The sequence below is a fragment of the Caloenas nicobarica genome, chromosome 10 (assembly GCF_036013445.1).
Source record: "Caloenas nicobarica isolate bCalNic1 chromosome 10, bCalNic1.hap1, whole genome shotgun sequence".
NCBI lineage: Eukaryota > Metazoa > Chordata > Aves > Columbiformes > Columbidae > Caloenas > Caloenas nicobarica.
In genome coordinates, this window is record NC_088254.1 from 12330248 (window position 1) to 12352660 (window position 22413).

A 22413-nucleotide genomic window follows, 5' to 3' on the forward strand; every position below is an offset into this window, starting at 1 on the left:
TTCTTTTCTGTGTATATTGCTGCACTGTTGTGTGTTCTCCCTATCTGTGCTCTCACACCCACTGGGACAGTCTGTGGTTCTCTTCCTCGAAGTATCATCAGCTGTAGGAGAATGCACCTGGCCCGAGACAGTTCTCAAAAGCATTTGAGGATTTTTACCCTTTCCTAGTATATTGCCCATGTCCTTGCTGCAAAGTAGCAGCTTAAAGCTTGCTTAAATTCACTGAAGACACTATACAAAATCTGTCTATCTCCTGCCGTCTAAGAGAGTGACTTTTGTTCCAACACCAGCAACTGGAGGGTTCAGAAAAGATTAATATTCCTTAGATAAAAGGACCTCTTCGCAAACCTATACATAGTTGCGCTAAGTATTAGCTTTGTTTCTTGGCATAACAGGACTTTATCTGTATTCATGTAGATCTCAAAATGTGGAAAGCTGTTTCTTATTTGTCTCCAAACAGCTGCAAAATAATAAGAAAATAGGTATACGACAAAATTGGTTTTGGAGAACAATTTTTGACCTATATAGTAGAACAGAGCTAATTGGATCTAGCAATGTTGTTTCTCAATGGTTTAATTGAACTTCCTGAAATTCCGCACCAAATACAGGACACAGGGCTGCCCATTTTATACATGCGAGAAGGATACAAAGTTAATAGAACAGAGAAGAAAAAAGTTTCTAAGCAGAGGAAGGCCATTCCCTACAATTTTTATATAAAGAATGAGACAACTTATTTGCATGCTTGATTTTGCATCACACAAGCAAGACCTATTCTATTATGAAGGACAAAGAACAGCAGCTCCGTATCTGCGAAGCACGGGAGAATACACCCTGCTTGGCTCATAGATAACGTGATCACTGACCTCTGCAATAGAACACAGGGAAAAAGCCCATGGTTTAATATGCATTATTTATCTTTATTATATGCAGAAGTAAATTGGGGATCTTCTACACAGGCTCTTTACTATATTAATGCCTTAGACAGTGCGCTGGCATTAACTACAGTGGAAGACCATGTGAAAAACTTCAGGTAAGATTTCCACTGAATAGCAGAATGGCTTAGTCTGAATAAGTACATCACCCAATTAAATACGATCTCTTTTTTCCTCCTAACAGACCCCAGTGCATAGCATTAACAGGAGCTCCTATGATCAGGCCTGCTCTGCTAGACATCACACATACTTTCACAAAGAACAACGGGCTGTGCATCTGTTGTGAAGTGTACACGGTAAGGTCAACTCATATAAATCTGAAAATTAGCACCAGTGGATGCTGCAGATTTCCATTACACATTCCTCTCTCACTCAGCACACAATGTTCCCATTGGTGCTGACGGGCGCCTGTGCAGACCATGAAAGAGATTCGCACCGAGAATGAATTTTGTCATCAGTCTTGACAAGAAAGCTATCGGCTGATACAGAGCCTGCTGGTAAATGTCTCATTGAGATGCATTTCAGAGTTCATAGTAGATGGACCAAGAAATTGTTTGAAAAAAATAAAGCATTACAATAAAAGATTTTTTTTTAAATGGACACAGCAAGGCTTAAAAAAAAAAAAAAAAAACCCCAAACAAACAAACAACAACAAAACCACAAAAAAACAAACCCTGAAGGATTATAGTAGAAGAGTAAAATTACCAAGGCTCTGTTTTCAGCTTTGTCACTGATTTGCAGTGTTGGAGTTTGGCTTGGCAAGTAATTCCACTCTCTTCGCAGTGGTTTCTCCAAAACTATAACAATGCTAATTTTGAGGATAAACATGCTCTTCTGAGATCTAGAAAGAAGCAAAGTATAGTTCTAGTTATAAATACATAGGAAATTATGTGTCTTAAAGGATGATGATCTAGTCTCTCATTAGGACGGAAAAAATAGATGGGTTTGTAGTGTAGCGGATAAAAATGTATTTTAAATATTACAATGACCTTTTAATTTTGAGAGGAAAAAAACAGCTCATGGCACCAAATGGGGCTGCAGAATCTAACTAATAGAGTCAGTCCAGGCAAGATAATGTATTCCTCTACAGGAGTGCAGGAATAATTCATTTGATGCTGCCAGATTGCAGAAAGGGAGTACAGAAGATCTACGTGTGATTCTTCCCAAAGGAAATTTATCTATAAAGAGTGAATGGTCCTAATTCTTCTCTGCTGTAATTACTGGTAGCTTTCCCACTGCATTCAGTAAGTGTAGATTCAATCCCAACTAGATCCTGAGACTATGCAGCTTCCTAAATTTGAGTTTCACCAAGTTTTCTGAATTATTAGGCATGTTTCTGTCATATTAATACTCTCTATTTTGTTCCTTTCTATACAAAAAACTAAGTCTATTTTGCTAGTGTAACAATTTTCACTTTTTTTTAATTATTATTTCTTCAGCAACTTAAGCTAAACTTCATTTGGTTGGCAATAAAAGTGTGACACAGCCTTTGTGATTTGCAAAATTGTGGTAAAAAATGGATGATAAAATCCCTAGGGACTATGTTGAAGAGCAGCCTACAATATATATCATAACATATACAGCAAGACGACTTAGCCATCAATGTAATGCCCATCATACTTTGCCTCAAAAGCTACTCGCTGCTAGCTAATGAATAAATTTTAAGACACCATGCCGGGGAGAACATCTTCCATTCCTGTTTCCCAAAGGGCAGCAAGAAACTTTAAATAAATATGACAACCGAACATAAAGAATATTTAAAAGTTATTTGTCTTTGAGGTTGTAGCTGCTGTAGCTGTAACTGTTTTGAACAGTTTGAGTTTCTAGTAAAATGGGCTATTCTGCTTTTACTCCCTGCCTTTATGTAAAAATACTTTTGTAAGGTGGGTCTTCAGTCTGCAAATTCAGTGGACTCCTTGTACAATTGCACAAACTAACACCGATACAAAGGACAGGTAAGGAAGGACACAGACTATCATCTGATAAAGGGTAGGACTGTCCCTTTGGCTGGCAGAAACATACTGTGCAAGCCAGTTGTGAAACTATCTTCAGGTACTCTCCTTAGACTGGGAAGAAGGGTAAGATGTTTCTCCTTTCATTACCCACAAGGGAACTGAACTCCAACCTTGTTCAACTTATTATTCCCAGCTCTTCAAAGTACTCTTCCAACAGCCAGGAACAAACTCTTCTTAAGTTACACCCATTAAATCCAACCAAACTCCAGTAAATTTACTATCACCCAAGAATTTAGCATGATCTCATTCAAGGAAGATCACATGGCCTCTCCCATCCTTCCCTTGTACATCCCAGCCAGCCACAAGGAGTTCAGGAACACACATGAGGGACAACACCTAAGCAGGCATCAACCCCGCCTAATTCTGATCAGGTCAAAACTCACATTTTATATATATAATACTAATGAAAAAGGCACAGATGAAAACATGACATACGTAATCTGCCAGGTCATTTCACAGCTTCTTTCTCAATGCTGTTTTCTGGTTTTTAGATGGAACTAGCTGGTGAGTTTGTTAGTAAGGCCTTGCCTCCTTTTCTAGAAGCCAACGCCAATTCACTGAGCGTAAACGTATCGCAGTTATTTCTACATCTATATAAATGTATAGTACATCCCATTTTACTCCAGGAACGCGAAAAAAAAAAAAAAATGCAGTAACACTAAAAAGTTCTGAAAGAAGGACATTTTGGGTTTACATTCACTATCGCCTTTTAGAAACTGATTTTTAATTAAGTGATCCTTTCCATACATTTCATTTTGGAGAGAATTTCTTTCAGTTTGGGTTTTACACTGTTCTTGAATGGGAAATAAATTTTGAGCTTACAGTATTTGCCATGGAGGAAAAAAAAAAAAAAAATCTAGATCTCCCTCAGCTCCCACAGTTTACAATTCTGCTCTTCTATTCTGGCTTGGAAAGAGAACACTACTTGTCCAGCCTGATAACACCAAAACCAGTATTTGAGACACTTGAGTGTTCCTCTCAGAGTTTCCTCTTCATTGTAGAAGATCTGGACTACTAATTCGGCTTCCTAAAGACACCATGAGAGAGACTAAACAAACCCTGGCAAACCCTAAACTCACACTTAAGAGCACAGATTTTTAAAAATCAATTAAATTCTAGATACGTGCTTTCTAAAGATTGAGATGACCACTGAAGAACCTGGTGACAAAGGCATTTGCATCTTTAATTTTATGGCAAAAACATTTTTTCACTTACTTTTAGGAGACAGAAGCTTAGCCATGTATATTTAGATCTGCTGAGACTTGTTTAGAGAGTCAAGTCAGGGAGGGGCTTTATTCACTCTGAGATGCTTCATCATACCTTAGATATTTTTCTAAGATGTTACAATCTGAAGTAGTCCTTCTTTCTGTCAGAATCACTATATTTAAGTAGCATTAACAGCCTCAGCCCTCTTGAACAGAATGTGAATTATGTTAGCAGCACAGTTCTTTTCAAAGGGCTGAATCTCTGTGGACCCTTTTTGGAAATGTATTTTTCTGAGTCTCTCCATGTGCTCCCACAGCAGACTAGGTAACTCCTTCAATATCACTGTGTGATGTATAATACAAAGCCTTCTTAACAATATTTTATTGTATCATGCAGGGACCACGCAAGCTGTGTGTTAAGGAGATGAACAGTGGCATGGCAAAAAAGCAGGCTTGGCTCACAAAGAACAAAAGAAAAGCCTTTTATGCAGCAGTGGCAGCTGACAGCTTCAGAGATGGAGTCAAAAGTCTACTTCAAGTAAGCTTTTTGTTTACAGAACACATAGAAGAGTGTTACATCAAAGTATCCTTTCATGTAAAGCATTACTGTTTACTTGTTAAGAAGTCCTATGTGTATATGGATAACGTTATAAACAGGAAGGGCATTCTGGGGGTACGTGTATTTGTATTACAGGTTATTTCATAAAGAGATCTAGTTCTTGGCTATAGAATGATGAGACAAGGCAGACTGATTCTTTTCTAAATGAACAAGACACGACTATAAAAAAAGAGAGGCATCTACAGGGAAACATAAATGTCTATGCAGCCAACACTCGATACACATCAATTCTATCGTTTGGTATTACACAGAACATTGAATATCTGAGAATATTTTTGCATTCATTGAAAACTGAAAATGTGTAATATACATTTTCTGCAAACAGAGAGAAATTCATTTAAATAGAAGTCCGCAATATTTTTCTATTACTCTAAGAACACAGCAGATCACTTTCAACAGTCCATTTAAAATGGGCTTAATGAAGGCACAGAGGCACTGTTTTCATATTTCTCAACTCCCTCTCTCTCACATATATGAATATTTAAACATACAGGTACTGAGGCAAAATTCAGAGAAAATTCACATCCTTTGCACAAAATACACTGCTGAAAAGACATCAGTGCAAACTGAGACAGTAGGGAATCAACTAAAATACTCTTGGGTAGCAGTCACCCGCTGGTAGCCTACCAGGGCTCTTTGTATGCTTGCTGAATGGACAGTACAATTGAGGAAGATGAAATGTTATTAATAAAGATCCCTTTGCTCTGTCAAAGTCTCACAAGGACACTTCATCTCGGGTTTATGCATTGTCTCAGTAGGAGATGCTTCTGATGGTTTTGAGAACAGTTACAGTCTGATGATCTCCTCCCTTCCATTACTACTTAAACACTATTGCCAAAGTCAACTGCTGGACCACAAATAGTTCCTTTCCAGCAAACAGAAGGATAACCATGTCATCATCACTGTAATCTAAGGACATCTGCATTGCTTTGCCAACCAATTACTCATTTCAATGTAAATACTGCAGATGTATCAGTGCTACTCAAAATCCCCACCAAGGTTGCAAGGGGTTTTATCAATTTTCTTTTTGCGAGTAGTAAAAATTGGCAGGCGTAACAACTTGACAAGCTGGTATATTTACGTGTCTTCTCCTGAAGGTTCCTAATACACTGAATATCTAGACTTCTATAAAATTAGGTTAGCTGGATCTAGATCTGACAACTCTTACTTGTTCAGGCTTTAGCATCCAGGCTCATTTTTTCAGGCAATCTAATATCTTGACAAACCATTTGTTCTTCCTATTTATAAACTGTAATTTTATTTATAAAGCATGCTCAGCTAATTTTGGATAGTCTTTTGGAAAGAACACGGCAAACAGAACAGCAACAGTTCCTAAGTTCAAGGCAAAAAATTATTCTTATGAGGATATGCCTTCTCTGCATATCTGAGGTGTTTTAAGAGACTTCAGACCCAGTTCATCTATTAAGTATTCCAAATCTGATAAAAGCTTTATGCTATTATGTTAAAATGAGCATGCAAACAGTGCTTGAACTCTCTTGATTCCAAGTTATTGAACCATTTTAATGAGAGCATGTCAGAAGAAATGCAAATGAATGCTAATTTAGCAAAACTACATTTCTGTCATCTAAAATCATTTATAGTTGGAATGATTTAGAGCTAATCTTTCTGCTTTCTGCATGGGTATGAGCATGAAGGACATTTATGAAATGCAATCTAGTTGTAAGTGTCTCCAGAACATTACTTCAGTTATCTTTTGCCATTACTTTTCATTTACGGTAAAAGCGCGCGTGTGTACCTTCTCAAGCAATGTTTTAATATTGTTAGGCCTCAGGCTTGGGTAGAATGAAGCCAAATACGTTGGTGATTGGATTTAAGAAGGACTGGAGAAATGCCACTGCCACACAAGTTGAAAACTATGTGGGTGTTATACAGTAAGTCACAGTTCAGCATCTCCTTTTTTCTCCTCTTACACTAGATTAATATAGCATTTCCACACAGAATTTGACCTGTAGAAACAATGTAAGAAAATACCTGCAAATTGGGGTTCACATGCGCTAGCTCTCTAATAGAAGTTTTGGCCATTATAAAGGTTCCTGGCTTCACACAACTGTCAAGATCTGCTTAGCAAACACCTGGTAGCATCAGAGCTGATATGGCTTGACAATGCTACCTAAGGAAGCCGCACCGCTGTCAGCGGTGCTTTTGCAGAACTGTATTTTCCATTTTTAGTGGGCAGGAGCTCTGAGAAAAACATCTCTAATGTACATACTTAGGGAATAAGAGAACATCATGGAATTCTTCTTTTAAGCCTAGGAGACAGAGGAAGAGCTTTGCTTCAAATCTCATGTGTGCCTAAGGCTCAGCAGCTCTGTGGGTTGGGATTTAGCTAGGAAACAATGCCTTAGAATCAGGCTTCTCATAGATTCTTGCTCAAAATCCACCTGTAAAGCTGAGGCAAGTTAAAGAACAACAAAACCCACCACAGATCTGTTATTTCCTTGGAGAAGGGAGAAAAATATTACCTAGTGTTAACCTAGTTCCTCAAAAGTGTTGTCAGAAAGACCCATTTCAGGACTAGCCTATCTGTTACCATACCAAATAATACCCCTTTTTAAAATGAGGGCAGGAAGTTGATAGTACTTTATGTAATCTTGGGTAATTCCTTCTGCAATTTTACCCAGAGCAGCCTAGTACCTAGCTGTAACGCCTCCCTGTGAGCTCTAACACTTCTACTGATCTGCTCAGAGTAGCTTTCCTCATTGACATGTATGATGTGAAAGGAAATTTATTCTTCTTTTTCTTTCTTTCTTTTCAGTGATGCCTTTGATTTTGAGCTCGGCATGATTATTGTCAGAATTAGCCAAGGATTTGATATATCTCAGGTCCTCCAGGTTCAAGGTATGTGGTGACTCAATAACTGAATGTCTATGTTGGTTACATGCTCAGCACAAGAAGAAATATGACCAATAGTCTTAGAGTCACTATCTGGCTTCTAAAATAGTTCCTATACCTGTAACTGCTACAGTTTCTCCTCGCTTCTGCAGTTCCAGTCCGGCCCGAAATCCTTGCTGAAGCCCTGGCAGTGACAGGAGGAGGCCAAGCCTCCCATATTAAGGGGCTCTGCACACCAGAGAACTCAACTCCCAAAGCACTTCCAGCACAGGCACAGACTAAAGCAGTAAAATCACGTAGTGCCACAGCAACCAGTCACTCTGTGGCATGTTTCCTTCTGCTCCTGGCACATCTTCCTCCCTCGGCCTACCTGAGGTCTCTGGGACCGACAGGAATCAGGAAGCTGCAGTTCTGGTACCACCTCTGTGGAACACTGGCGCCCACAAAGTTCCCACCCACGCAAAAACCTGAAACCCATGGGAAACATTGGTTCTATTTTTTGTTCATTGTTCCTTAGGTTAGTGGTGCATATCTCAGGGGAAAAGGGAAAACTTTCCACCACACCACAACCATTTGGGGAGACATGCCATCTGGGTGGAAAAGGTAGAGGGAGACAGGGCATGGAGGCAGCTGCACCTACATGATGGGCTTCCAAGAGCAACATACAACGGTGGCTTTCATTTTTCCTTTTCCTCTTTAGGACACAGAGGTCTTACTGGTTCCTCTGGTACCCTGGGGAGGGAATGAGTCCAAATAAAACCCCATCAGCACAATTCTCTAGGTTTTCAATATGATAATTTTCTCACTTCTTGTGAGTTCGTCCACTTGAGCAGACGGGTACAGCCTAAACCTGGACATGACTCTTAACAGCCTTGTCTTCCCCAGCAGATAAATGTTTTGTGTTATAAATGAATTAGATAAAACCTACAGAGAGGGAACAGGCAGGCATAAAAAGACCGGTGACTCTTTGCTGCCGCCTGCTGTAAATCTGCCTCCAGCTTCTCCCGAGTTTCTCAGAGACACAGAGACCGTGCTCAGGGCTGCTGGGGGGACCACCCAGAAATGACATAAGTACCTTAGCTCATTAAAACCAAAATTAACTCCCCGTTAAAGAAGATGGCTTCTAGGATGAGGCAACCCCCAAAAGCAAATCCCCTCTCAGAATTAAAAGGCACCAGAGACTCATTTAAGAAACAAGAGCAGATGAATACTCACCCAGCAGACTCTGGCAGCTTGATGTGCGTGGAGACCTACCAGGCAAAACTACAGGGAGTTAAGAAAAAATTCCAAACTAATCATGCTGCTTTTTTTTTCCCCTCTTCCCTGTTAATATCACAAAGACATCTGCCTGTCTTTGCTTGCTCAGTCAGAAACTGCTCAGAAGATAGTCATTACAACACAGTGAAATTACAAACTTTGCATTCTTACAAACTAGCAAGTGTTCTCCAAGTGTTAAGACATGGGAATCAGAAAGAATTAGGAACACGAGGTGAAAAAAAGGAAAACCCTCAAACATACAGATACGTTTTGAAGCAGATACTAAGTCTATGTAGTGAAAAAAAAGACATCATTGTATTCTATTATACTCACTAAAGAATTCTGTTTGATAGAGAAACTGAAATTTTCATTTTGGGTAACCATTAAGTTAGTGACTATCACCATGTTTAATAATCAGAAGCACGTGGTTGTCATGGATTCTAAACTGAAATAAAGTTTATTATTTTCTGTTGGCAATTGAGAGTGCCAACAGACGTAATAATGTCTAGCTAGTGAGGGCCTGGGGTTTTTTTAAACACATTACCTTAAATGAATTTACCTCACTCTCAGTCTATGTATTACTCAAATAGAAGTTTTCCTTATGAAAAAAAGCTTTCTGCAGGCAAATGCCTCTATCATATTCATTAGTGCCTCACCATAACATATTCCACAATAACAAGTGATACCTTTTTCTCAGCAAGTGTAATATTGCTAAGACAAAATTGTTCTTTTATATTGTTGAATTTACAGAACTGGTTAGCTGACGCTTACATCTTTGCAGCAAATACTGAAAAAATTAAAACATTAAAAGTATTTCCACATAGAAACTGATCGCTTATTCAGGATCCTTACATATTTCCAAGAATCTCAAAGTCCAAAGCCATGTGACCCTGTTCTTAGAATAGGGACCCAAGGGCTAGAACTCCATACATCAGCTTTCTTACTTTAGGAAAACAGCTTTCCTAATGTGTTTTCAAATTCCTGGGGAAAGAAACCAGCCAAACAAACCCACAAACATAACTCAACAAATAGTGTTTCATGTAACTATACTACTGAATTCGAACTGGAAGACTAAACCTGAGAGCAGCTGAGTAGCACTTCACCACACACCACTGCTGTAGGCGTGAGCACCCTAAGGGTGGGCTTCCAGAGATGAATTTAGCTTCCTCCTCCCTATTGGCTTGCAGGGAAAACACATTTTAGGAGTTTTTTTCTGCCCAGCAGCTTTACATTGCGTACAAAGTACCACAACAGCAATTTTATCACTGCCACTATTTCAGTAAGTGATTTAAATTAAAACAGAAAGTGATGTGTTACCAGTTCCCTTACTTTTCCCAATATATAGAGGAATTAGAGAAGCTGGAGCAGGAGAGATTGGCACTGGAAGCTACCATTAAAGAAAATGATTTTGAAGAAGGAAAAAGTGGCATCTGTGGATTCTTCAGAAAAGCCGGCACACTCAATATCTCAAAACGTGAAACAAAAAAGGGTAAGTTCCAAACTGATAGCTTCTTCTCAACTCTTCAATGCACCACATTCTCACCAACATGCGAACTGACTCCAAGGCCAAAACTCCTGTGCCACACAGAAGCTCCTGGACAGGACCCACCCTGTGCAAACCTGCCTTGGTGGCCACAACCTTGCAACGCAGAACAGAGCAAGTGTCCTCTGCTGGTAGGACATGCTACTTTGTACAACACAACCAATTGCTTTTCCCTCATTCCCTAGATGAGTTTCTCAGCTCACCTTATGTTGATTTCTATTTGTCAAAAATAGCACATGGTTATTAAAGTTTGAGGAATATAGAACATGTTGGGGTGGGGTTATTTTGTTTGTTTCGTTTTGTTTCTTAATCGGGTATTTTCAGTTATTAAACAGAGACCTTTTTCTCTTTAAAGAAAACAAGAACATGTGCACAGGTAACAAGCAACTTCACTTTACTCAACAAACACACACAAACTCAGTACACAGCTGAAAACCAGGTAAAAATAACACTACTGCTGTGTACTCTAAGCATAATTTCATAAAAATGCACAAATGAAGGTGGTAAAAATACTCAAAGTACATATACATCACGCTGTCAGATAACTAACAAACACATAACTTCAATGTATAGGTGATGAAACCAAAATTACATTTCAAGATATAGTAAAATGATACAGAAATACAAGCAGAATTAAAGGTCTCATTTCACAATTGCTAGGCTGTAATGATAATGACCCACCTGAAGCCACACTGGTAGGCAGACAAGTATTTTCAGAATTTTCACCTGCCGAGACTATTACATCTGGCTGTGCATGCAACTCCCACAGGTATCAGGAAGATCTACAGACTGAAAACATAAAATGTCATTATTCTTTACTTGGCAGACCTCAAGTTCATTTTGCAGGCTTCAGTAGACCATATTTTTATAACAAATACCACACAAATGTGCACCCCTGTTTCAACTACCCTTTTCGATTTAGTTCAGAAAGGCATAAAGGAAATACATATTACCCACTTTGGCTCTATATATGAGATAGATGATGTTAATAAATATCCCTGCCTCTCCGTTTTGCTTAGACATTCATCCTCCCCAGAGCTGTTGCACCTTCCAGCATAGATGCTAGAACTGTAGAGGAAAGCAAATAACTGCTTTAGAACTATCCTGTCCACAATATAGAAATACAGAAAACCAAACAAAGCATTTTCAGAACCCAGCAGATCAGAGTAAAACCTCTCAAGATGCCTGTCTGCTCCATTTAAAATACTGCTCTGACACAGTCTCTTTGAAATCATTGAAAGAGAAGCAGTAATAAAGCCACAGGCTTCAAAAGATGGAATGAGAGAAGATATCGTTCCTACCTAGGCGAGACTGTACCTTTTAAAGCCAGCCAAGCAAACAGCAAGAATCGAAGTTTATTTTCAATTAACAACAACCCTCTCAAGCACAGGGAAGTTGCCATGTATGCTTATGTTTTCTGTCTTCCAGTCTTAGCCTCACCTGTGCTCCCACTGTACCCTGTCAGCTCTTTGTCCCCCATTACTGTGCATTTCAGGGAGCTCTGCATTTTACAGCAGACAGTTGAGCTCGTAAATGATGCAAAATGATGCCATTTACTTCTAAAATCTGTCAGATATTTCACAATTGCTTTTAGAGGCCCCAGTGAATTTTAGGTTAACTAAAAAGATCCAGGGAACAAATAATCTGATAACCCTTTTAAAGGTGTTATAATCTAGTGACAAAGTATTACACAAGCTTTGGTTCCTGTGTGTATTGGTATATTAAAAGTCCACAGCAGCTGTGCTGTAATTTTTTTCAGATTTAAAGTATAGAAATTATGTCAGAAACAGTTCATTTTCCTGAAGCTTTCTCCCCGCTCGGCTCCCTAAAGCTACTCATGGCCTCACTTGTCAGAAATCCTTCCACGTTTTTTCTTTCTCATTACAGAGAGCACCATTAACACAATACAGTCAATGCATGTGGGAGAATTCAATCAGAAGCTGCTAGAAGCCAGCACTCAATTTAAAAAGAAGCAAGGAAAAGGTACAATTGACATTTGGTGGCTGTTCGATGATGGAGGTAAGGAATTCCAGTCAGAACCACAGGGAGAGAGATTTCTATGTTACCAAATACAAAAAAAACCCCCAGACTTGGGAACTTGCACAAAACTGTTTTCTTTTAGAGATTACATAGTCAATTTTCTGTCTGGCTTAAATGTTTTAAGATTAACTTATGTCCAACACTGCCAAAGTGAAGGATGGCATTTTTACCACAAAATGCACTAACCTGATCTTCCTGCAATTTGATGTATGTTTTTTCCAGGTCTAACAATCCTAATTCCTTACATTCTAACTATGAGGAAGAAGTGGAAAAATTGCAAATTAAGGATCTTCACTGGAGGAAAGGTCAACAGGATTGAAGAAGAAAAACTAGTGTAAATATATTTGTCTCACTGTTTAAAGAGTTTGAATTTATGCTGAATATAATGCATATACAGCAGGAAGCTGGGAATTTCTCAGTACAACTGGTTTGTTGTACTGTGGGCAGCATGAAAAAAAATAATGTACTTGATAGGAAGGTCTTGAGCTTATGGCATAGCTCTCAAGGCTCAGTGTAAGTGATGGTTACCAAAGGAAAGTCACATCAGGCAGTTTTTCCCATTAATAGCTCATATTCCCTTCTCTAAGAAGAGTAGTCTGCAGTCTGTAATGAGAATATAATTAGTTTAATGGGATTTACATGAGACTGTCCAGTTAACAGTAAGTGAAATTGCACATGAAGCTTCTCATATGCAAATACCACAGACAGATAGCTCACACAGATGTGATTAACCATGGTAAAATGTAAAGAAGTTAAAGAGCAAGTTCATCAACTTTAGTACCAAATTGATTTGACTTAGGTTTTTAAAAAAAGTCTAGCTTTCATAATCATCATTGGCCTTCAAGCAAATGAGAGGTACTAATATAAACTTATTTTCATCATCACTGTGTATAGGACCTTTCCTTCCAAAGCACTTTACACACTAGAGGCACAGCCATGTTACCACCTGGGGAAGTGGTAACAGCTTAACTAAGAGCAGCAGCACCATGTAGTGAGTTAAAAACAACATATCCAACCAAAACTCCAGTGGAAAACAAGTGAGATGGATGCAAGGACAGGAGTTAAAATTGAGCCAGCATCACTAGGATTACAACACAGCACATCTGAAAGACAGCTGCCACAGGGATGGTCTCTTAAGCTTCTGCTTTCACATAAAGCAAACTTTACTCCACTGTGGTTGTCAGTTGTAAGGATTACCCTAAAGTTAACATACTTCCATAGAAGAGATTCACAAGTGTTTGTACAAGCTATTGTTATCATTGGGTTGAAAAAAAGCCTTACAGCTGCTCAAGGACCTGCAGGGACGTGTTCTCTGCTCCCTGTCCAGAGTCTGTCCAAACTTGGCTCTTCAGGACCCCAACTGCTCCTGGATCCAGACACTCCAGTCACCCAGTTCCATTGCGAGGAAGTAGGAGGTTTTGACATCAAATGGAATTTGTCAAACCATGACAGCTCTTTGCAGAGGCAGCTCTGGCACTGTATACACTGCTTGTCCTACAAAAGCCAGAGTGAACAGCATGGTCAGTACAGTTGACAATGCCCTAGTTTGTCTCCAGAAAAACAATATGTGTATGTATTTCTACCTAAACACAAGCTTTCCTCAACAGCATATTCTACCCACCACACACAGAAGCCTTCAAAGAGACCAGTCCGAAGGCAGGGTGGCTATTCCATTCCCTAGGTAGATCTAATACAACTTCCAAGTGCAATTTCATCCATTATATTTCCAATTCAGAAATTAAATTTACCTGGACTTTCGCTAACATGTAATTCCCCAAATATTAAAACCCTCACACAGGAGCTCAGACTTGGCTCTTTTTGGTGTTCAAAACAAGGATTGCCCCAAGGGACATCAAGATTTATATAAGCAGTATGTTCTTATCACATAAAAAAAGAACAAGTAAATTCTCAGGTCATGAGCAAATATGTATTTCGATCATGGTTTGCTCCTAGGAACTTTCTGACCTTTTCGAATTCCAAAGCTTACATACCCAAAAAGTAAAAAAAATTTAAAATTAAAAAAAAATTTAAAAAACAGAGGAAAAGTGAGGGAAAAAAAACCCATATATAACATACAGGTTCTCAACCATGGTTCAACCAAAGGCAAAACTGACCTAACTAAACTTCACTAACCTCAGTGCAAACACACACAAAGCTATAAACTATTCCTCCTAGAAACTGGGGCAAAAAAGCAAAGTATTTTATTTTATGAAAATGTCTAAAGAGAACATGTGAGTAGATCAATATAAATTCAGAATTGAAAAAGATTTTTCAAGTATTGCACATCAACTTTCTGGACCAAATTTTCACCAACATACACACTACCAGTGTTGTACATACTCCACGTATAGAATTCTGATGATAATAACAGAAGCCTTCTCTAAGGATTAGAGAATATATCCTCCTGTATTTTGAATATTTTTCCTTTATAGTTCAAGCCTTTGCAAATACTTAGAGTATCATTTTTTCCCCCAAATGTAAACGGCCTCCTTCTGTCTGCTATTCATTTCCATTTTTTGTGAATTTCATTGATCATCAATTAAACGAATTATACTACAGCAATCACATCAATCTAGTTCTGTAATTGGGAAGTGAAACACTAAAGCATTTAAAGTAATTTGTCATATAGTTAAAGATAATGAGACAACTGCATTTGACATCTTAACTCATTTATGAGTGCTCTTTGATGCAAGGCACTCAGAAATACAGTGATAAAATGTTCTCTGTTTTGTTTTCAGGATGGCTTCACTTCTAAGCAAATTCAGAATAAAATTTGCTGATGTTAATATCATTTGTGATATCAATATAAAGCCCAACAAAGAGAGGTAAGAAGCATTACCAAAATCCATTATTTAGCTGCAGGCCTTTATCAGGAGCTTGTTTCTTTTATGTTGAGCATTAAAAAACCCAACACACACACCCCACAAAGGATAACACTGTTGCTTTATTGCAATCATTTTCCATGTAAGTAGAGCAAGAAAAAAGAAAAGAACATTTTAACAGTCACAACTCAGAGGGTCAAAACTAAAGCAGCCTTTTTCTTTATGTTGTAATGATAAGACTGAATTTTAATAAGGACTAATTAGACACCATACTTATGAGCCACTAAATTTAACAGACATTTTATGGTGGCTTTTCATATCTATTTAGGTTGGCATAGACTTCACTTCATCATATGATTCAGTCAGTCACAGTTCTCTTGTAAACTCACCATCTCTGCCAACTCAGCCTTCTGCGTTCTACCATGAATTCATAAACTTAACATTTTTGTGCCCAAACATAAGCATACTTCTCCTTTCCCCTGAGGACAATGTTATAATACTCCCCTATCGCTCAAATATAATGAAGGTTCAATGCTGTTAAAAATTACCTTATCTACAGAATTAATACTCTTAGGCAGAGGTGAGGAAGTTGGTAAAATTGTACTCAGGAAGCTCCACCTCCAACTATATTAGCTAAAACAAACAAACCAACCAACCAACCCAATCTTCAAGTCTTTGATTTCTAAAATGTATCTCTATAGAAACCACCTATTTATTCTGCTTTATGTACATAAAAGTATATAGCAAGTTGCTCAGGGAATAACTGAATCCCAATTCAATTCACAACATTGCTCTTGGTCTTGAAGATCCTCTAAAAATGCTCTCACCCTGCTATGCTCTCTTCCATCCCAGCCGTACTCCCCTCTTGATAGGTCCATAGCTATTTCATAGGCAAAGGGCTCTTGTCCACCCAAAGACTTTCCTCCGAGTCCAAGTGCAATCTCAGGTTAGTCTCTTAATCCTTCTGTGTCCCATTTCTCCACACACACATAACTTTGCAAAAGCAATATTAGACTCGCCAGAGTTTCTGCAGTGCATTGGAGAGTTTGACTTGGGAAACACAATTAAAGAATATAAAGATTTTATTACTAGATAGCTAAAGTCACTTATTAGTGCCCTCTCGATCTCTCAGTTAATAGTTTGTAGTTACATAAAGAACTGTGCAGAATACTTCTCTTTTTTTCCAGTACTATGCAGTGATTTTTACATAAATAAAAGCTAACAAAAAGAATTAGTATTTGGCACTAACATAAAAAACAAATACATTTGCTGCATCGGAATTCTGTGAACAGAACAAGTGAATGTTGTGCCAGACACTTGCTAGACCACTCTATCTCACTCCCAGCTGGCATCCCATTTATTTCACTAATAATAAGAGGATTATCACTATTTTACATACTGAAACAGACACTAAGCATGTTGACAAGCTCTTTGGCAACTTAGCAACATTAAATGCTGCATGTCACGGCCTTTAACCCGTCTCTTGACTTCTTGGCCATATAGCAAAGCCCGACCTGTGCCCAATCTCCCGTTTCGCTTCACAGGGAGGCCTGGCAGCAGAAAGTGCTCACAGAAACACACAATCATATAAAAGAAACTCCCTGAGGCCTCTCTGGGATGATAGAAACTTTCTAGTAAAGGGGCAAGCAGGGAAGTACAGAAGGATAAGTTTCTCCAGATGATGACAGTCAAAAGCTTCAAGAAACAAGCTGAAATTTAGAGAGGACATCTGTGGAAAACTTGGGAAATTAACACAAATCTGAGCCCACATATAGCAAGAAAACCCACGGCATTTCCCTCAGCCTCTTGCTACAAGAGATTTATATCACCTGTATCTCCATTTCATTAAAACTGTAACAGTAAAACTGTATCAGCCAGGTGATAGCTCCAGTTAATGCTAAAACAATAATAAAAGCTCAGTAATTATTAGGAGACCCATATTCATTGTCAACATTAGTAACCACTATACTGCAGTTTGGAGTCACTGTAGAACTCATTGCAGTGTTTTTGCTACAACCAGGAAAATGCAGAAAATTCTCTGCAACTACAATAGGCCAATGCAGTGTTTAATGATCCCCAAATAATCTTTTAATTATCCTCAAATAACCCCGACATATTGAAGTAGCACAGAAGTAACTTGGGGCACAATGTAGCAAAGAATAGCTAAAAGATTTTGCACATTTTTCAGCTCCAATTATAGTCAATGGTGTCTGCAATACAGTGTCTATGAAATAAGTGAGTTCATATCCTACAGCAAGGCCTCCTTTGTCATTCCTGTTTCAGCTGGAAATTCTTTGAAGAGATGATTGAACCATATCGTCTCCATGAAAGCTGCAAAGATATAACAACTGCTGAGAAATTAAAGCGAGAGACTCCATGGAAAATTACAGATACAGAGCTGGAAGCATTCAAGGAGAAGGTAAAGCCTTGCCTACCTTTTTATGACAGTAGCTTTTCTTACACTCCAGATTTTTGAAGCGATTAGCAAGAAAATGTGAAACACCAGATACGGACTTAGAAACATGACAGGTACAAACCCAAACCTGTATTTGATATTTACAAATTGGATTTATATTGTAAACACTGCAGAGGTGTGTTATGATTGCATTATTCAGCACTCCCTAAGACCTCGGCACATGTACACAGTACTTCCCAGGCTGATCAGAAGCTCTGCCCCCACGTGAGAGCCAGACAGATGAAAACCACCTCTGAACCCTAAGCCACACAGTACTGTGCCGAGCCTGAGCTGAGCAGTTCATCAAATGGCTCCACTGTTTTAGAGCTTGAACCTCTTACAAAGAGCACAGTTCCAAATATTCGCCACTTTGGGAAATTTAGAACTGAATCCAGACTCTACCTAGGAATTTTTCCAAAGGCAAAATTTAACATGGATTCTTAACTCAATGGCAATGTGAAGACTACATCTGCCCACACTGCAGGAGCTTTCCCGCAGCTGAGGGGCACTCTGATGCTGATGTTGGCTGATCCACTGGGTGAATTAGAGCCCGGGCTGCTCTTTAATTTTGTTGGAGCACACCTTTTTAACAATAAACGGCCAGGCTTCATCAGGCCAGTGTCAAAAGGACACTACAGACTCTTCCACCCTCAGGAGACAAGTTCTCCTGTAACTCACAGAGAATTAATCTAGCAATTTTATTTATGGTTCCTGTTGGATTAACCTGAGTGCACTGAGAGTCTAGTTATCTCCACTTTATGGTGCTAGTAACTTCCTCAGTGGAGCGAGGATTGTGAGTCTGAGCTCAGAGCTGCCAGAGGTCACAGGCTGACACATTAACATAAGCTGAAATCAATGGTGATTTAAGATAACACACTATACTACTGACTGCTCACTGTATTACACTTTTGATAGACTTGATAACCAGCACAGAGTTATGGTAGTCAGCTGTGGGCAGAAAACTTTTGAAGTACTCTCAGCATAAATCATCAAAACTTGGGAGCAGAGCCCTTAGAATATCTCAGTATAAAAGATAAAAGGAATACAATCCCAGATATACACGCATGCATGCGGAAACAACGAGGATACAACAGGAAAAAAATACATGCTTAAGCTTGACCTTGTCCAGCAAAAAAATCCCATAGGTTGAAAGCAGTCAGCAATATGAAAATGCCAAATCGGTCTACAAAATCAGAACAACAAAAGCAACAAAAAGTTTAGCTTACACACCTGAAAAGACATGTCCCTTATCTTCTGAGAATTTTATGGAGGACATTAGAACATATTTATAATTCGAGAGAGAAAAAACCTGGCAGTACAGGGTGATGTTATGGGATGACTCTCATGAGATAACAACTGGTTAAATTATGAGGTTTCTTACTTATCTAGCATGTAAAAGAACAGCGGAATTTCTCTAGAGAAGGAAAATTTAAGGCCTGAATGGAGAAAAACTAGTTTTTTACATTCTCCAGGGAAAGAGAGAATAATTTATAAGCCCAGTTAAGATATCTCCTTGTACACAAACCTGCCCTGGTCTCTTGTTCCCTATGACTTGTGTTAAGCTATAAAAACTTTGAGAGACCGAGTCTGACCACAAAGTAATCTTGGCTGAATCTCAAAGTAGCAGCCATTTATGCAATTTGCAAAAGTCCATACAAATACGCAATACATAAAGCAGCCAGGTCTTACTCCAGACTCATGGTCTTCTGTTTAAGAGGTGAATTTCTGGCACAGTGCTCATTTAGACACTGACATTCAGCCCTACTGGCATAGCAGCTGGACACTTACAAAACGATTAATATATTAACCGCCATCAAACAATAGCTCAAGAGACTTTGTGCAAAGTTCCCAAACAGCTATACTCCATAGCCAAAGAAATACTTAAAAACTCTGAGCCAGCTCTGGTAATGGGTCAGTACAAAAATAATCCCCATCCCCAGGAAATCTTACACAGCAGTGAACAAAACTCTGCCCTCCAGGTAACCATATGAATCAAGAATCAAGGCTTTGCCTCATACTTTGCCATCTCTACCACCAGGCCACAGAGCAGACCTGGCTTTCAGTGTTGCCAAAGCAACAGTAGAAAATCTAGTGGGTAGCGTGGTATTCCATAAGGCACCAGAACTGAGGATCACTTACCTAACTGATTTTTTTATTTCCCTGTTTTGTTTTAACCAGAGTTACCGCCAAGTTCGTCTGAATGAACTCTTACAGGAACATTCAAGGGCAGCTAACCTCATTGTCCTGTGAGTGGCAAGATCTTGGTTCTAACTTAGAGAATAATCTAACGTGTAAAGGGATCCTGGACAGAAACAGTTATGTTAATTCATTGAGGGTGAAAATAATCTTTTAAGTACCCTTTGAAGGACTTGCATCTGGACTGATGGTTCTCTGGGACGACACTGAAAATGAATCTTCCCTAGTAGTTCTTCATATCTTAAAACAAAGTTCTACTCATGAAAATGTGTCCAAAATGTAATCTTCACATCCAAATCTGCATGGTGTTACACCTGCTTACTCACCTGCAGAAAATACACATTTTCGTTTCTTTTCCCCCAACTACTAATAACTCTAAGTTAGAGAAAGGATTCTTTTTGTTTGCACATAATTAGTGGAGTTGTTAGCCAAGATGTACTTTGAGCTATGTGAAACTGAGTGAAAATGATGCAATTGCATAGAGTCCACTTATGACATTTTTAAAAAGCCATTTTCAGAATCAATTTTTAGTCAATCACATTTTTATACACAGCTTCAATACATTACTTAGTATATGTGATGCACAAATAAACCTCTTTAGCTCTATTAGTTTAGTCCCCAAAAAAGGGGTGATCAGGTAATGTTTACCATAAATTTACCCATACTTTAAAACTCCCATCTCACAGTAATTAAAGATCAGAAAACAGTGGATGGAATACAAAACTGTGCATGCATTGTATTTTTATCCTTTTTAAAAACCATATTACATGTGGGTCTTATGATCCCGAAAATGCTTCTTTACCAGTTTAAGGTTATAATCACAAGCAGTCCATGTCCAGTACAATTGGCCATGTTAATGGCACTAAGCAGCTGAGCAAGAGTTTGCAAGATTAAGGCCTAACGGTAGCTTTGTGCTTTATAAGACTAAACCAGTCATGTAGTCTAATTATGAACATTCAGAGTTGTGTATGAACAGTTGATGTTTTCTACTTACTATTTAGTGAGATACATGTTATCAGAGCTACTCCTGTCTTCATAACACCAATTTTATTTTTCTCTCTGTCTAAACAGGAGCCTCCCAGTGGCAAGAAAAGGAGCAGTGTCTGATTACCTGTATATGGCTTGGCTAGAAATTCTCTCCAAGAACCTTCCTCCAGTCTTAATGGTCAGGGGCAACCACAAAAACGTACTGACTTTCTATTCATAGGAAAACATCAGTGCCTAGCATATCCCTTGCTCGATTTCAACACCTGCATTTTTAATACAGCGATTAAAGAGATGCCTTTCTAATACAGATCTAAAACTTAAATAATTGACAGAATTTTTTTCAAAAATCCAAAGCAACACAGTGAAGAATTAGACAAAAAAATGTAAATGGTCCTTGCTGGTGTTACACTCTCCAGCAGAGACAAAAGAAGGAAAATCTACCTATATATATATATATACACATACACACACATATACGTACATATATATATATGTATAGGTATCACATGAGACAGCAAATATTCCAGTAATTTTATAAGGCATTGAAAATGCTTTTGATATTTATCCCAGAAAGCCAAAATTAATTGCTACAATACAAAAAGCATTAAATCTATAAGTTTTTCAAACTGCACTGTCATAGTTGCTCATACACATACAGGAGGATTACAATCAAATGCAACAGCTTGGGAGATAGAAAAAAAACCTATGTGGTACCCATCAGGTCAAAGTCATAAACTGATATATACAGGGTGTTCCAATAAGATGGATCAAATATGTTACACAAAAACTTACAAACGGTTCTCTTTGCCTGCCGTATAGACATCGAGATAAGAGCTGACAGTTCCTGGCTGCAGAGATGTAGTGATTTCAAATTGGGTTAATCTTTTTGAAACACCCTGTATAATGCAAGTAGTGATGCTGTTTAGTTACCATATTGCCAAATTAAGAGCTATACTAACAGTAAATGCTTTTACCTAAATTGTTGTGCTAATTTATATTCTGCTAATTTATATTAACTCAGATGCTTCTAATTAACTGACAAAAGTTACATATAGAAAAATATGGACTCTATATGACAAGACTTGATAATCAATTTTCAAGCTCTGACATAGAATGGAGTTTATGATTGCATTAATTAAATGTGGTAAATTTCACAAATAAATTAGTGAAATAATAAATATTCTGACAATTTTTGATATGAATGTTACAGGTTAATACAATCTGACATTATACTTTAGGATAATATGTACAGTGATTTATGTGATTGGAAAACAAAATAAACTCCATAAGCTGAGTTAAATGCTGTATTTTATTATTTATGTAAAATATTTCTCTTATTTTTAGACTTTCTAAATAATATTCATTAGGTACCAACTTGAAATAAAGGAAACCCATTAAGTTCTGTAATTTTCCTATTATCTATTCTGCAACATGATAGTACTTCATAATTTCAGCTGTCAATAAAAGTGGCTTCTATTTTTAATGGAGA

General features: G+C 38.2%; 1 protein-coding gene across 2 annotated transcripts in view; it reads left to right on the top strand.

The window, feature by feature from the left end:
• The window catches only part of SLC12A1 (solute carrier family 12 member 1), a 46080-nt gene extending 24936 nt beyond the window's left edge, over nucleotides 1-21144 (top strand). For both annotated transcript variants that reach the window (XM_065641374.1, XM_065641375.1), the window contains exons 15-26: nucleotides 931-1030; nucleotides 1117-1228; nucleotides 4550-4690; nucleotides 6557-6663; nucleotides 7548-7630; nucleotides 10227-10370; nucleotides 12312-12443; nucleotides 12687-12798; nucleotides 15203-15289; nucleotides 17570-17705; nucleotides 19920-19987; nucleotides 21009-21144. In XM_065641374.1, the coding sequence (XP_065497446.1) occupies nucleotides 931-1030; nucleotides 1117-1228; nucleotides 4550-4690; nucleotides 6557-6663; nucleotides 7548-7630; nucleotides 10227-10370; nucleotides 12312-12443; nucleotides 12687-12798; nucleotides 15203-15289; nucleotides 17570-17705; nucleotides 19920-19987; nucleotides 21009-21144 (1358 nt within the window). The remainder of the gene's footprint in view (nucleotides 1-930; nucleotides 1031-1116; nucleotides 1229-4549; nucleotides 4691-6556; nucleotides 6664-7547; nucleotides 7631-10226; nucleotides 10371-12311; nucleotides 12444-12686; nucleotides 12799-15202; nucleotides 15290-17569; nucleotides 17706-19919; nucleotides 19988-21008) is intronic.
• The last annotated feature ends 1269 nt before the right edge of the window (nucleotides 21145-22413 follow it).